At 38.1% G+C, this 13,080-nt stretch overlaps 2 protein-coding genes across 2 annotated transcripts; one reads left to right on the top strand and one right to left on the bottom strand.

The window, feature by feature from the left end:
- The first annotated feature begins 7,212 nt into the window (after positions 1 to 7,212).
- On the top strand, positions 7,213 to 9,526 carry LOC116168923. Its single transcript, XM_031484938.1, has 3 exons — positions 7,213 to 7,847; positions 8,594 to 8,876; positions 8,931 to 9,526. The coding sequence occupies exons 1-3, from the start codon at positions 7,410 to 7,412 to the stop codon at positions 9,461 to 9,463; spliced, it is 1,254 nt and encodes a 417-aa protein (XP_031340798.1). The 5' UTR covers positions 7,213 to 7,409; the 3' UTR covers positions 9,464 to 9,526.
- On the bottom strand, positions 7,785 to 10,248 carry LOC116168924. Its single transcript, XM_031484939.1, has 3 exons — positions 10,123 to 10,248; positions 9,490 to 10,062; positions 7,785 to 8,359 (listed from the first exon to the last, which is right to left on the bottom strand). The coding sequence occupies exons 2-3, from the start codon at positions 10,006 to 10,008 to the stop codon at positions 7,874 to 7,876; spliced, it is 1,005 nt and encodes a 334-aa protein (XP_031340799.1). The 5' UTR covers positions 10,009 to 10,062; positions 10,123 to 10,248; the 3' UTR covers positions 7,785 to 7,873.
- Between the last annotated feature and the right edge of the window lie 2,832 nt (positions 10,249 to 13,080).

A 13,080-nucleotide genomic window follows, 5' to 3' on the forward strand; every position in this document is an offset into this window, starting at 1 on the left:
TACTCGTTATTGGACCCTTTACAAGCATTTGTATTTGTTCAAAGCACCTGTACAAGCTCAAATACACTACGTGATACGTAAGTACGATAAGTGTTTATCGTGAAAGAATACAATTATTATTTTATTAGTTTGCATTTCAGGTATTCTAGCACGGGCATGTCCAGTCGATTTTCTGAAGGAACCTTCCGACTTATTCCCAGGAGTTCACGGTACGGTAATTTGAAGTCTACAGGACTCCCCTCTTTAAAAGCTTCGTACCGACCGTAGCGACCGGCTTACAGTCTGCCATTCCGAATCGCATCTGGTCGTTGATAAAACCTCGCTGATGCGCAGCGACTCTACTGCCCTTTTGCAGAAAGTAAGTGCCCAAGCGTGTGCTTCACTCCGACCTCTTTCGACAGAAGGTCACCAGTTTGGGAGATCTCGGAAAACACATTATGATGCAGTTACCAATTTACAGCGTACCGAATTTTAAAGTCAAATAAAACTGTTATTTGATGAAATGAATAAAATATATGTACAATTGTAAGTACCTATTGTATCTTTCTTTGGTATTAAAACCAGCAAGGCGAAACACAGAAAAGAGGGAAAATACCATTTTTCAAGAGCAACAATACGCCATTAAGGCCCGGTTGTATAATGTCAGTATAAACTTCAGTTTATAGTTGAATTGTGGGTTAAAGGATTTGATTGGCTAATATTTCACAAGTTGGCCAATAGTATTTCTCAAATCTGTCGGTTAAACCAAACTGAAGTTTAACCTGACATTGTACAACCGGGCCCTTTATCGGCCCTCCGATTGACTTTCGGACAACGTTGCCAAACTTCTCAGCATGGTATAATTATAATTATAATTATATGTATTTAACCCCCTCCCTTTTATCTCAATAGGTGACAATGAATTTGTGCATAATACATCATTTCCTTCCATTACAGCATATTGTGTAAACGTCATGTAGGGGTAGTTAAAGTGACTTCTTATGGCTCATCAGCATTTTGTTCAAACACTGATTCGCCATAAACAGTATTACTTTAACTTCTTATAACATTATTACTTTAAATATACGATACTAATAGGATGTTTTTTCAGAGGGAAAACTGATGAAGGAATGGAAGAATTCGGACATATGTATATCTAGACAATTGGAATTTTTAGCCACAACCGTTACTCCATCTCCAACAGTATCCAGTCTGGATGAAGAGCCATTTTTGGAAGACGACGTCGATGATCCTGGTAATAACGAAGAGATAGTACCCGTCTCTCGTCCTGGCGCCGTGCTGGCTCTTTCTGAAGCCGGGTTCATTATCAAATGCATCGTACACCTCGCCTGTCGATAGCTACATAGTATAAGTTGTTTTCACAATTTCACGTTTTTTTGTTTTTATATTGTATTTTATATTTTGGTATTTGCATTTCATTTTTTTATTAGTATTTCATATTGTATATTTTTTAATTAGTTTTGATAATAAAAACATAAATATTCATTATTAGAAGATTTTAATTATTTTGCCCTAAAGAAGTATTGATGACAGCTTATAATGCTTTATTCGTGCTATGCAATCTTTAATTTTTCGGCTAGTCAATTATACAAATATCTAATACCAGTTTCAATTTGAGGTTTTTCATCTAATATGAATTCTTCACTTTGCTTACCTACCTTAATGTTACCGCCAACCTTTCTATTAGCCCTTATTGCCAACAAATACCTTAATATAGGTACATAAACCTCTCGCCAGGAAAGATTGCCGGTCACAGAACACTTGATCCTGGTCTACAATCTATGTTTTTCTAAAGATGTGAGCGACTTCCGGGATAGTATCATGTCAATGTTGAACAAAAAGACTTTTCGTTCAACATTGGCACGATCCTATTCCGGAAGTCGCTCGCATCTTAAGAAAAATATAGATTGCAGATCAACACAAGGTGTGCTGTGACCGGCAATGTTTCCTGGCGAGAGTTATATACAGGAAACTGACATTGAAAGCCGGTCGCAAATTACAGCACCACTACGTTGCGGTAGGAAGTGTCAACAGTAAGTTGTCATACTTGCTTTAAACTTTATTGATGATTATCGTACCTTATAATTGTCAGCTTTGTTTTAGTACTAAATCGTAATAGTAACCCGTGAAAGATAAAAAGGAGAACACAAACCATTGATGCTGGTCTCGATGGAAATTAACTATCAGATAAATTAGCGGTAACTTGAAAGACCGACCTTTAGTTTCTAAGTACGTATTTAACCATGTCTAAGCGTCGATTTATAGTTACAGGGAATTCTTTTTAAATGTATATGTCGTAGGCAAATAAGTTATTTCAGGCAAATGGCATTTTCCCGCGCAAATGCTATCTGCCTGGGGGTCGATTTTTGGCCGTACGTTTCCTTAAAACGTATACGTATTCGTAAAGAAACGTATGTTTGCAATTTTTGACCATACGTTTATATTGCGTATACGTTCAATTGTGTTCGTTTTTCTGCGAGCGGGTAAATGGCGTTCGCAAACGCTCGCAACTGACGTTTTGTGGGTTATGACGTATTGGTTAGTGTTGAAGTTTTGACTCTTGAGACTTGAAAGGTATCTACTAACAACAATGGATGAAGCTGTGCTGCGAATGTGTTTGTAATAGACAATTTAGAGAATGCTGAACGCAATTATCGCCCTAATAGGAACCGTAATCCTTGCAACCCCATAGAAGTCTTAAATGAAGCACAATTTATCAAAATGTATCAGCTACTTCTTTCCATGAGTCTTGCATTTTCTTGCACGTCAAAATCGTAGTTTATTTCCCTGCTATTATATCGGAGTGGTTTTTAGCAAACTCTACTAGCCACCCTTTTTGGTTTTGCGTGGTATTGCACCCTCGCTTTGGCGTGTCCATCGTGTTTTCAGTATTCATGCTAATCAGTGCCTAAAATATTATTATTCTTTAATTTGAAATGACTGAGCAATATCTTCACCTCACCACCTAAGCTCAAACCCAAACGTCAATGAACGTCAAATAGTCCGTTTTAGTTCTAATCAATCAATAAAGGCGACGTTGTCATATGCACTGTACGTTTCGGTTCCAGGCAGTTACGAACAGTAGTCAAAAATTGCATTTGGAAAACGTATACGTTTTTAAAGCTGAATTTATAGTTCCGTACCCGCAACGCCGTACCGTAACGTTTAGAATACTAAATAATAATAAAATACTAAATACCCTACTTGTTGCGTGTAAACATTTATAGTTAACAACGTTAACGTTGCGTTAGAACGGTTACGGTACGTAGGAAATGCCCAAATCTCATTTCTTACGGTAAATCGTGCTAACGCGTTTGTCGTCGGCAGTACTCGGATAATTCAAACAGTTGAGTTTATCCTGACGTTCGTTTCGTTTATTTACAATAATTATTGAATTGACACTTTGTTGGTTATTATTATTTTGAAATGCACGTTACTCTTACTGACATATGTCATAAGTTCGTGGCGCAAGCTCATCTCTTACCACTACGGTAACTATAAATCGTATAATTTTCGTTAACGTAAGATTTTACGGTTTCGTTTTTACGTTCTTAAGGCTACGGAACTATAAATCCGGCTTAAGTCTTCGCATCTAAGCGTATACGAATAGATGCCACTGGTTTCAAAAATCGACCCCCTGGGCAAATGACTTCATCAAAATAATTTCTATTTAAAAGTCATTTGCCTAGGGAAATGGCATTTGCCGAATCCGTTGTTGGGCAAATGACTTTTAATGAATGAACGCGTTGTGCATCTTCATCGGTGGTTTTCTATTACCTATATTATTGTATTGTTATTTCGTGAGTTTATTTAATTTATAATTTTGTGTTAGGTACCAGAAAGATGTTTTTATTTTTCCGCAGGTAAACTTACCCCGAATTTTCCGTACTGTCTTTTAGCATTGGAAATGCTTATGTTTTGTATGGGTATAAATTTACTAGGTTTGCAGAGTAGAAAAAAAGACAGTGGTGCCGCGTCTAGGGTTGATTGTACCGTACTCGACTGCAATCGGTAGATTCAGGAAAAGTCGCGGATACTGTCGATACGGTACTCACTTAACAGTGCGTAGGGGTTTTCTTAATTCGAATTGAAAATTCTCGCACATCGCCCGTGATAGTATTACAAGCATGTTACGCCGCTTATTATTCAGAAAGTTTACGTTTGCGACACGAGTGAGCTTGCGAGCGAGTGGAGCAAGATTATTCCGTGTGAAGGGTTATTTATGACTATAGGTTATACGGTTATCATTTCCATTGTCTCCGATGGTTCAAGGATTGCGAAATCTGTGAATTTTTTTCTACTCGACAAACCTGGTAAATTCATACCCATAAAAAACATAAGCATTTCCAATGCTAAAACTGATCAAATGCATGGAATCATGATACTAATATACGGCATGGAACAGATTACTGTAGGCAACCAACATTACACGCGACGTACTGGAGCCGTTTTTACAGTTCCTGAACGTTACCACCCTCCTACCGAGTTAATATTTTTATTTGTTACTCAGTTGTAAACGGTGATTAAAAAGACAAAACGCAAACGGGTAAACGTCATGTTTAAACGCTACTGACTTGTAAAACTGACAGCAGACTTGTAAAACTGACAGCAGACCTGTAAAAATTTTACACGTTAGTAATCTAGTAATTTCATTGGCCAGAATTAATGCGAAGTCTCTGTTACATGGATCACATGATATTTTAGACATTTCTTCAAGATCAATTTAAGAACTAATTATTTACGTTTACAAATGAGTAACAAATAAAATATTGTACATTATACGCCAGGTAAAAGTTTTTACTGGCTCTAGGAGATGACAGGCTCGCCTAACGGCTCGCCAGTCAACTTCTCCTATCGCCAGTAAAAACTCACTTACCTGGCTAATAATGTAAAATACTATAACCTTATCGCCTTTGCTATACATCTGTGTGTAAAAAATCACAATTTGATGCTAATAATAAAAATAAAGACTATTTGCTAACCCATTTGACATTGAATAATCAAGTTACTGTTTCTATAGCAGATTGGTTATCATTTAAAACAAATTCGTGTAGAGTTGGTTGCGTATAGCCATGTATTCCATGCGTTTGATCCGTTTTTCCTTTCCAATTAGATACGAAGCAAGGTTGGTATCACTAACCTTGGAACGAAGTACGCATAAAGGAAAGTCGTGATCACGATGTGTATCGTGGTCACGAACTTATAAATTAAGATGGACTGCTAATGCTGAATTGACAAATGACACCTACATGGGGGCAGCCATGATGTGCACATTAACCTCACGCTTTCTAAATAAATTACAGTGACACATGTCATTTTCCAAGGCTGCAATAGTCTCAAAACTTGAGCACTAGGAAAATTCCCCTAGAAAATAACTAAAATGTGAACATCATGACCGCGCCCATGCTAGGGCCATTTCTACCTCTATGCAATTGTTTGATCAGCAGTCCATCTTAATTTATACGTTCGTGATCGTGGTCGTGATAAATTTTCGATATGCCAATATTGCGTTTTCAGGACGTTTTGAAGCACCACAGACCCCAAAAAAGTGATTTTTAGCTTGACGTCTGTGAGTGTGGGTACGGGTGTTTGTGTGTGTGTGTGTATGTGGTTCGTCTTTTGTGAACACGATTTTATTTTAAATTGCGATCAATCAAACGCCGCAGTCTTTTGATTTTGTAGAAGTTTTAATATTCACTCGTGTCAGAAATTAGTCCTTTATCAAGCTTTAGCAAGATTAACATAGTTCTTTTCAGGTATTAGGTACTAAGTGCGAGATTATATCGGCCTCGAAAACACGTTTGTGTTTATAAAATTAAAAACAAAGGGTAGGTAAATGATGTCGCAGTCGAGCCACGTGTTGGTATAACCTTGTAATAATTGCACTTAGTACCTATTTGATAGTGGACAGGTGGATTCTATGTAACATATACACTTCGAAATGTTCTAAGTAAATACGGTCTTTTGTCTTTCTTTAGTGCGGCGGTTTTCTTAACTTGCTCGCAATTACTCGTTATTTTGGTAAAGGTTTCCTAACAAACTGAACGTAGGTACGCCATTTTGCCGTGGATGTTTCCCTTTACGAAATAACAATAAGTTTTTCGTGTTCGTGTCGGTGTGAAAAATCTTCTTTTTCTCTCTTCAAAGTACTTAAGACTTACCTTCTGTACCTCTTTAACCCGCTAGCTCAGATAATAAAATGGGTGCAAATAGGAAGATAATTCGTTCTATTCTAGCTCACGGTATAAAATTCATTAATCATAAAAACGTAACCAAAATTTGGAAGAATGTTATTTTGACGTTACTACTCTCATATGCTTCCGAGATTGGTATGTAAATGCAACAATTTGGGTTTCCTTTATACGCAAACTTCTTGACCTCCTTGAGAAATTACAGAGAATTAACATTAATTATCTTTAATACCTTTATTTGAAAGTCAATGGATTCAAAACATATAAATATCTCCGCCCTTAAAAGAACGGTAAAGCTTAATAATCAAAAATAACGGACATTTCCTTTAACTAGTACCTTAATCAAATTTAACTGTTATAGGTACAATCCCCTAAAATACATAAAACCCCAAAAGTCAAATATAAAATTGTTCAGATCGATCCAAAATACGCAAACTTCACGATTTAATCAAGTTTATCAAATATAAAACTGCAAATTCTACCTTAATTCGTCTCGGTAATGGCGTTGCTTCTTATCTAATCGCCTTACATCCGCTGGGAACAGGTTGGTGACCTCGCATTCCAGGCGTTCGGTTCTGTCGCTACAGGAAATCAAACTGGTGGTGGTGGACTGCCAAATTTCCCCAAATCTAATCTTCTCAATGTGGAAATACCCAAAAATACTTGCTGGCTTTGCAAGCAAAACGCAAAGCTAAGTTAAACAAGCGCTGGCGGAAAACAATACGCCGGCGGGAAAAACTAACGCTGCATAGGCTCTTCTTCCATACTGGGAAACAAACTACGTTGGCACGCAGACCCCAAATTCCACTCTTAGATAACGATGTTGGCGTAAAATATCTCGATAACTTTATTTACGCTATATCAATCTTAAAACGTTCGGCGACGTCACACTACCACTTTTGATTTTTTGTTGCGTATTGAAATCGTAGTACGCTAACTGCGTAAGGTGCCTTTACACTTACGCTCTTTCGTGCGGTATAAACGCGTGGCGTTCCAATCGCGCGCGAACGACACGCGCCAAGAACGTGGCGTTCCAAAAGTGTGTTGTTAGAAACAAGAAATTTGTAACGTTCCAATCGTGGAGTATTGTCTACGCGCCCGGAACGTAAGAGGAAAAGAGTGTCAGTGTAAAGCCGTTTTCGCCTGCTTTCGCACGTTCTTTGCTTGGCTCGTGGCATTTTAGAATTTCTAAAAGTTTTAAGAAAGTTTTATCAAAAAATGTATAAAATAAGGCGGAAAAAATGTATTGCTGCACTTTGTGTGGCTGTGCAGATGAACCTAACGGAAGAAGAAAAGAAAAAAAGAGTTTGGGTTAAAAAGTGGAGGGAGGATCGGAACAAATTTGGTCACATGCCACTTTTAAACGAACTTCGGCTAAATTTCCCAGACGATTTTAAAAACTACCTTCGTATGGATCCTGATACATTCAAAATTTTATTGAATTTGATTTCGCCAATAATTTCGAAACAAAATACGAAGTTAAGAGAGAGCATAAGTGCCGAAGAAAGACTTATGGCGACTTTACGATATTTAGCAACGGGGCGCTCTTTCGAAGATCTTAAGTTTTCCACTGGAATTTCATCGTCTGCCTTATGTCAAATTATTCCTGAAACTTGTAAAGCTCTTTACCAGGTTCTGAAGAAAGAATACATGAAGGTAAGTTTATTATTTTATTATTTACACTATTCATTCGTATTAATATTAGCAATAGATGTGTAATACTCTACTAAACTGCTTGAGGGTACAACAACAGGAGGTTGTGGTGCATCTTCGCATGGCAATGTAACTTGCCAACACTGCCTGCTATCTGATGAGTTTAAGGTATAAGATGATGAAGATGATGCAGGTCTTTGCTCATTTGCGTCGGACAATGTAACCGCATCTGACAGCTTATTTAATAAACCACGAGAAACAATGCTATTGATTAAGCTTTCAGCATAAACAGCTTGTTCGGGGTTCATTCTTTTTAATTCTTTGGCCCATGAAATTCCAACTGCATCATATTCATCGATATCATTGTGTGCTTGAAGTTGCTGCTTACAAAATTCCATAAATTCTTCATTTCTCTTCTTAATAGTGGTTTTCTTTTTCTGCCTTGGTGTGGTACTAAGAGATTTCATCCCTGATGAATATGCGGATTTTGGAGTTGAATTTGAAGCATTATCATTCTGAAAATTTATGATATGAGAACTTATTCACTTTGAGCGATGAATTAATAAGACTAAGGTCCGGTTGTACAATGTCAGTTTACACTTCAGTTTATAGTTAAATTGTGGATTAGAAGATTTGATTGGCTAATATTTCACAAGTTGGCCAATCGTGTTTCTGGAATCTGTCAGTTAAACTAATCTGAGGTTTAAACCGACACTGTACAACCGGACCTAAGTAATATTTTGTTTTAGTTTCCATCAACAAAAGAAGATTGGTGTAAAATAGCCACCAGTTTTAAAAATAAGTGGCAATTTATTAATTGTGGAGGAGCTCTAGATGGAAAGCACATACGGATTGTTCCTCCTCCTCATTCTGGCGCTCAATATTATAACTACAAAAACTTTTATAGTATTGTGTTACTAGCCCTTGTAAACGCAAATCACGAATTTATATTTGTTGACGTTGGAAAAAATGGCCGACATTCAGATGGGGGTATTTTAGAGTATACCGATTTTTATGATGGTTTGATGAATGGTAACTTGATTTGATACAATAATAAGTAGCTAATTTTATTATGTTGTATTTCAGGTCACTTACATTTGCCAGACAACAGCGAAACAGATAAAAATCTTAATTTTGTTTTTCTGGGTGACGAGGCATTTTCGTTGCATGAGAATTTTTTAAAGCCGTTTCCTCAAAGGGATTTAACGTATGAAAAGCGAATTTATAATTATCGTTTATCACGCGCGCGAAATGTCTCAGAAAATGCTTTTGGCTTACTGTCTGCAAGATTTAGAATTTTGCATACAGCCATACATATGACCAATCCACAAAACATTACGTATGTTGTTTTAGCTATTTGTGCTCTTCACAATTTCCTAATTAAACGAAAAACGTTGTATGCCACTCTGAGATCGTTTGATCAAGAGGATGTGCTAACCCATGAATTACAACAGGGAGAATGGCGCAACGTCACTACCCAACTCGAAAATTTAGAAACGAGCCTGCAAAAAAATGTATCGGTAGCAGCAAAAACTAATCGCGAAAAATACATGGAATATTTCAATAAAGAAGGACAAGTGCCCTGGCAGGATGCCATGTTAAAGAAAGGAAAATCATAATATTAATTATGTACTATATAGCTTACCTCAGTCAATAAAAGGTCCTTATTAGATTTATTTTCTCTTCTTTCCTCCACAAGTTCATCTGTTTCCCATTCAGTGTGTTCTGAAAGTTGTGTGTCTTGATTTTCTTCTTCCTCATCATCCTGGCTATTATTATCGACTACTGTTTCGTCATGAGACATATTACTCTGCACACTTGCGTTTGGTATCTCTTGATCGCAAGTAAAAAGTAGTAGATCATAGTACCAGAGCGTTGGTTCATACACATCCGGCACTCCTGCTCCGCTCCTTTTCGATTGCAAAAGCTTTTTCAGTTCTTTACGGAAAGAGCCCCGGAAGCTCTGAATTTTTTTTATCACATAATCTCTATTTGCTTCTGTATTAAACGTTTTGCAAAAGTCAACTAGCTTGTCATATGCAAGATTTTTTAAATTTTTGTTAGTGTAATCTTTGGATTTCACTTTCCAAAGACATGGATGGCCTTTGTAAATTTCTATAAAGTTTGCAACAATTTCTTTTGACCAATATCGGCTGTCCGCCATTTTGTACAGAACCAGAGAAACACCGACTCTTACAATGTTTTCAAAATGAAGTACCTGAAGAAAAATATCTGTTTAACGTTTATGCACGAGTATCTTTGATTCGGATACACTTACCAATTTTTATAATAAAACGTGGTCTAAACGCGCGAAAACCGGCAACCAAAATGAGCACGTTTTTTAACCGCACGCAATTCCTGCAGTAATGCGCTCGCGCTCGGCATGCAGGACCGGAGTTACATCCAGATTCGCATTCTTTCGCGCGCGATTGGAACGCCACACGTTTAGACCGCGCGAAAAAGCGTAAGTGTAAAGGTACCTTATACCGCGTACTTCAATTTTCCAGACACTAATCACCACCTTTTCTACTCGATGGTTGAACGCCGACTACCTGCACTTTTTACTCCGCATAAAAATTCCCCTCGCACCGTATTAATTGCATTCATATAAAAATGAAACAAAAGCACTTTAAAAATAGAATCTGTCCTTTGCACTTTATATCTAAGTTACATTGTGTAAGAACCATATTTTAGGGTAGTCCTTAATAACGAAAAAGTAAAATGTCAACGCAACCCCTATTTGATAAATGTGGCAAGCTGACTGGTCAAGTATGCGCGATTCTGCACATATGGGTGCAAGGGTCTTAAGGGATCGTGTTAAGGCAGTTAAGTTGCGTACGCGCTCTGGTCACGATCGTATAAGGGATGCTAGGTAGAGCATCGGACGTTAGTGAGTTTGGTGTAATAGCTCTTTATTGTGAGTGTCTCCCACGCGTAGGTGGTGAGTGTCTCCCACGTGTAGGTGGTGAGTGTCTCCCACGTGTAGGTGGTGAGTGTCTCCCACGTGTAGGTGGTGAGTGTGTTGTGCAGGCCATCGTGCTGGTCGTGCTTTGTTGTTGGGCTATGGTAAAACCCCTGGCAGATATCCGGATATATTCCTAGGCTTTTAGAGTGCATTATGTGCATGTGCCTATGACGCGGTCCCGCGGGTAGCTCCCGTTGATTATACCGCTGAGTGATCTACTCGCTCGAGTAGATCATGGTGTCGACCCAATACGAAACATAAAGGCCTCATTGTTAACACAAACAGTTCGGGGGTGAACTCGACCTGGATGTCGTTCCCAGGTAGGGCAATGAGTGACATAGATCGACGTTACTGATCTATTGGCCGAGGGTCCTAGTCAGAGGGCCAAGGCGGGATGTGTATCCTAAATAATACACGTGCGCGCGGCGTAACCCTTTCTCAAATAGGTATGAGCTCCATCTTAACCCTTCAGGAAACCATCTCCAACGACGCATTCAACCCCAATCGCCAACCGGAGTGTTCGGAGATCCAGGAGCGCTTAGTGCCAGTTCGGGGCTAACGCCCCCCGGTGAGTTACTTAATTAATTGGCGAGGATTGCGGTTAAGCAGTCGCGATATTTGTTTACATGACCCTTGAGCGCGGGAGACGACCAGTCAGACTGAATGCTGCCATACCAACCCCTTACGCGTAGATTACAGAGGGACGTTTCTAATGAAAGGTGAGTTTACAGTAGATTTGTCGCATCTTAATAATGAGTTCTGACCAACAATTGGCTCCAATTTAATTAGTGACTTCCCTTGTTGACATATAACATACCCCCCCTCTTACAATTGTAATAAAAAAAAAAGAATGTGTAAATTTGGTTTTAAAAACTCCAACCCATTACATTAGTTGCTGTTTACTTCCCATTAATGTGGTGAATCTGCTAAAAACTTGTAACGCATTACTTTTGTAAGCCCGAAAGTAGGTTCTAAATCCAATCTTGATGGTCCAAGATCCGAGAAGCGCTGTCCAATCGTCAATTCCATTGGTTTCAAACAAGTGAACTTACGCCCTCGCTACCCACTGTTGCTCTATTAAGGTTTCATGTTGTTTTGTTAATACTGGAAATCCGCTATTGTAAATAAACTGTGCATTTCATAATTGTATTTTGAAATAATGCTATTCTTCCGCTCGCACGACGACAGGCGAAACACAAATTTTCGTGGGTTTCGTTTATACAATTAGTTCACTATCATTGGATCATTAGTTAACAAAGGTTTATTGTACGTCGGTAACCAACGAAATCATACCCGTGTTTCTATTGGCTATTTCTTAATGATGTAATGATAGTGAACTAATGAGAATAATTGTATAAATTCGCCATTACATAGAAACAAAGGTTTATTGTACGTCGGTAACCAACGAAATCATACCCGTGTTTCTATTGGCTATTTCTTAATGATGTAATGATAGTGAACTAATGAGAATAATTGTATAAATTCGCCATTACATAGAAAAACGACTGATAGGAGACTATAAACGGAGTAACATGACAGAAAACACTTTAGGGGAGAGTGGGTAGGAATGGGTCACAGGAGGAATGGGTCATTGAGATTTATTTCCTATAAAACGGGTGCATTAGAACGGTTATTGAACAATAGATGGCAGCAGGTGTGAGTAACGTGTTCTAATTGCGTCTCGAGAACAACAGAACGAAAAGTGTAGTGACGGTTTTTTGGATTTTAGAAGTTAAAAGTAAGTTTTCGTGTTCCTATTTGATGTGAAATATTTTCCTTAAGACTTGAGATAGATAATTATCATTTTTTTCCTGAGAGATAGTAACTATAACGTGTTAAATGGCGCGATTAGTTTGTTGTCATCTAACCTTAAAATTGAACTAAATTTGTTCGTATGTTGAAATGTAGATGCAGGAGGAATGGGTCGCCAGGATGCAGGAGGTTTGGGTCTGACCCATTCCTCCTGCTCATTTAAATTACTACTTTATTTACATTAGCTATACTTATTTTCTAGAAATGCCTAGAGTTTGGACCAAAAAGACTGACCGTATAAGGAAAAGGCCAGAAGAAATCAGTGCAGCCATTGAAGAAGTAAGTAGGGGCTCATCATTAAGGGAAGTGTCTAGAAATTACGGGATATCGTTCTCAGCATTACAAAGACACGTGGCAGCATCCAGAAATAAAGAAAACTATGTTCATAAACCAAACCTAACGGTGCGCCAAGTTTTCACTCCAGAGCAAGAAGAGATGTTGGTAAAATATTTACAGAGA

Source organism: Photinus pyralis, unplaced genomic scaffold, assembly GCF_008802855.1.
Source record: "Photinus pyralis isolate 1611_PpyrPB1 unplaced genomic scaffold, Ppyr1.3 Ppyr1.4_LG4, whole genome shotgun sequence".
Classification (NCBI taxonomy): domain Eukaryota; kingdom Metazoa; phylum Arthropoda; class Insecta; order Coleoptera; family Lampyridae; genus Photinus; species Photinus pyralis.

Bases quoted from the DNA above. Each gene is read 5' to 3' on its own strand.
- LOC116168923 (XM_031484938.1), top strand. From the start codon at position 7,410: ATGTATAAAATAAGGCGGAAAAAATGTATTGCTGCACTTTGTGTGGCT. The intron at 7,848-8,593 runs GTAAGTTTATTA...ATTTTGTTTTAG, and splicing joins TGAAGAAAGAATACATGAAG to TTTCCATCAACAAAAGAAGA. The intron at 8,877-8,930 runs GTAACTTGATTT...GTTGTATTTCAG, and splicing joins TTATGATGGTTTGATGAATG to GTCACTTACATTTGCCAGAC.
- LOC116168924 (XM_031484939.1), bottom strand. From the start codon at position 10,008: ATGGCGGACAGCCGATATTGGTCAAAAGAAATTGTTGCAAACTTTATA. The intron at 8,360-9,489 runs GTAAGCTATATA...ATAAATTTTCAG, and splicing joins AGGACCTTTTATTGACTGAG to AATGATAATGCTTCAAATTC.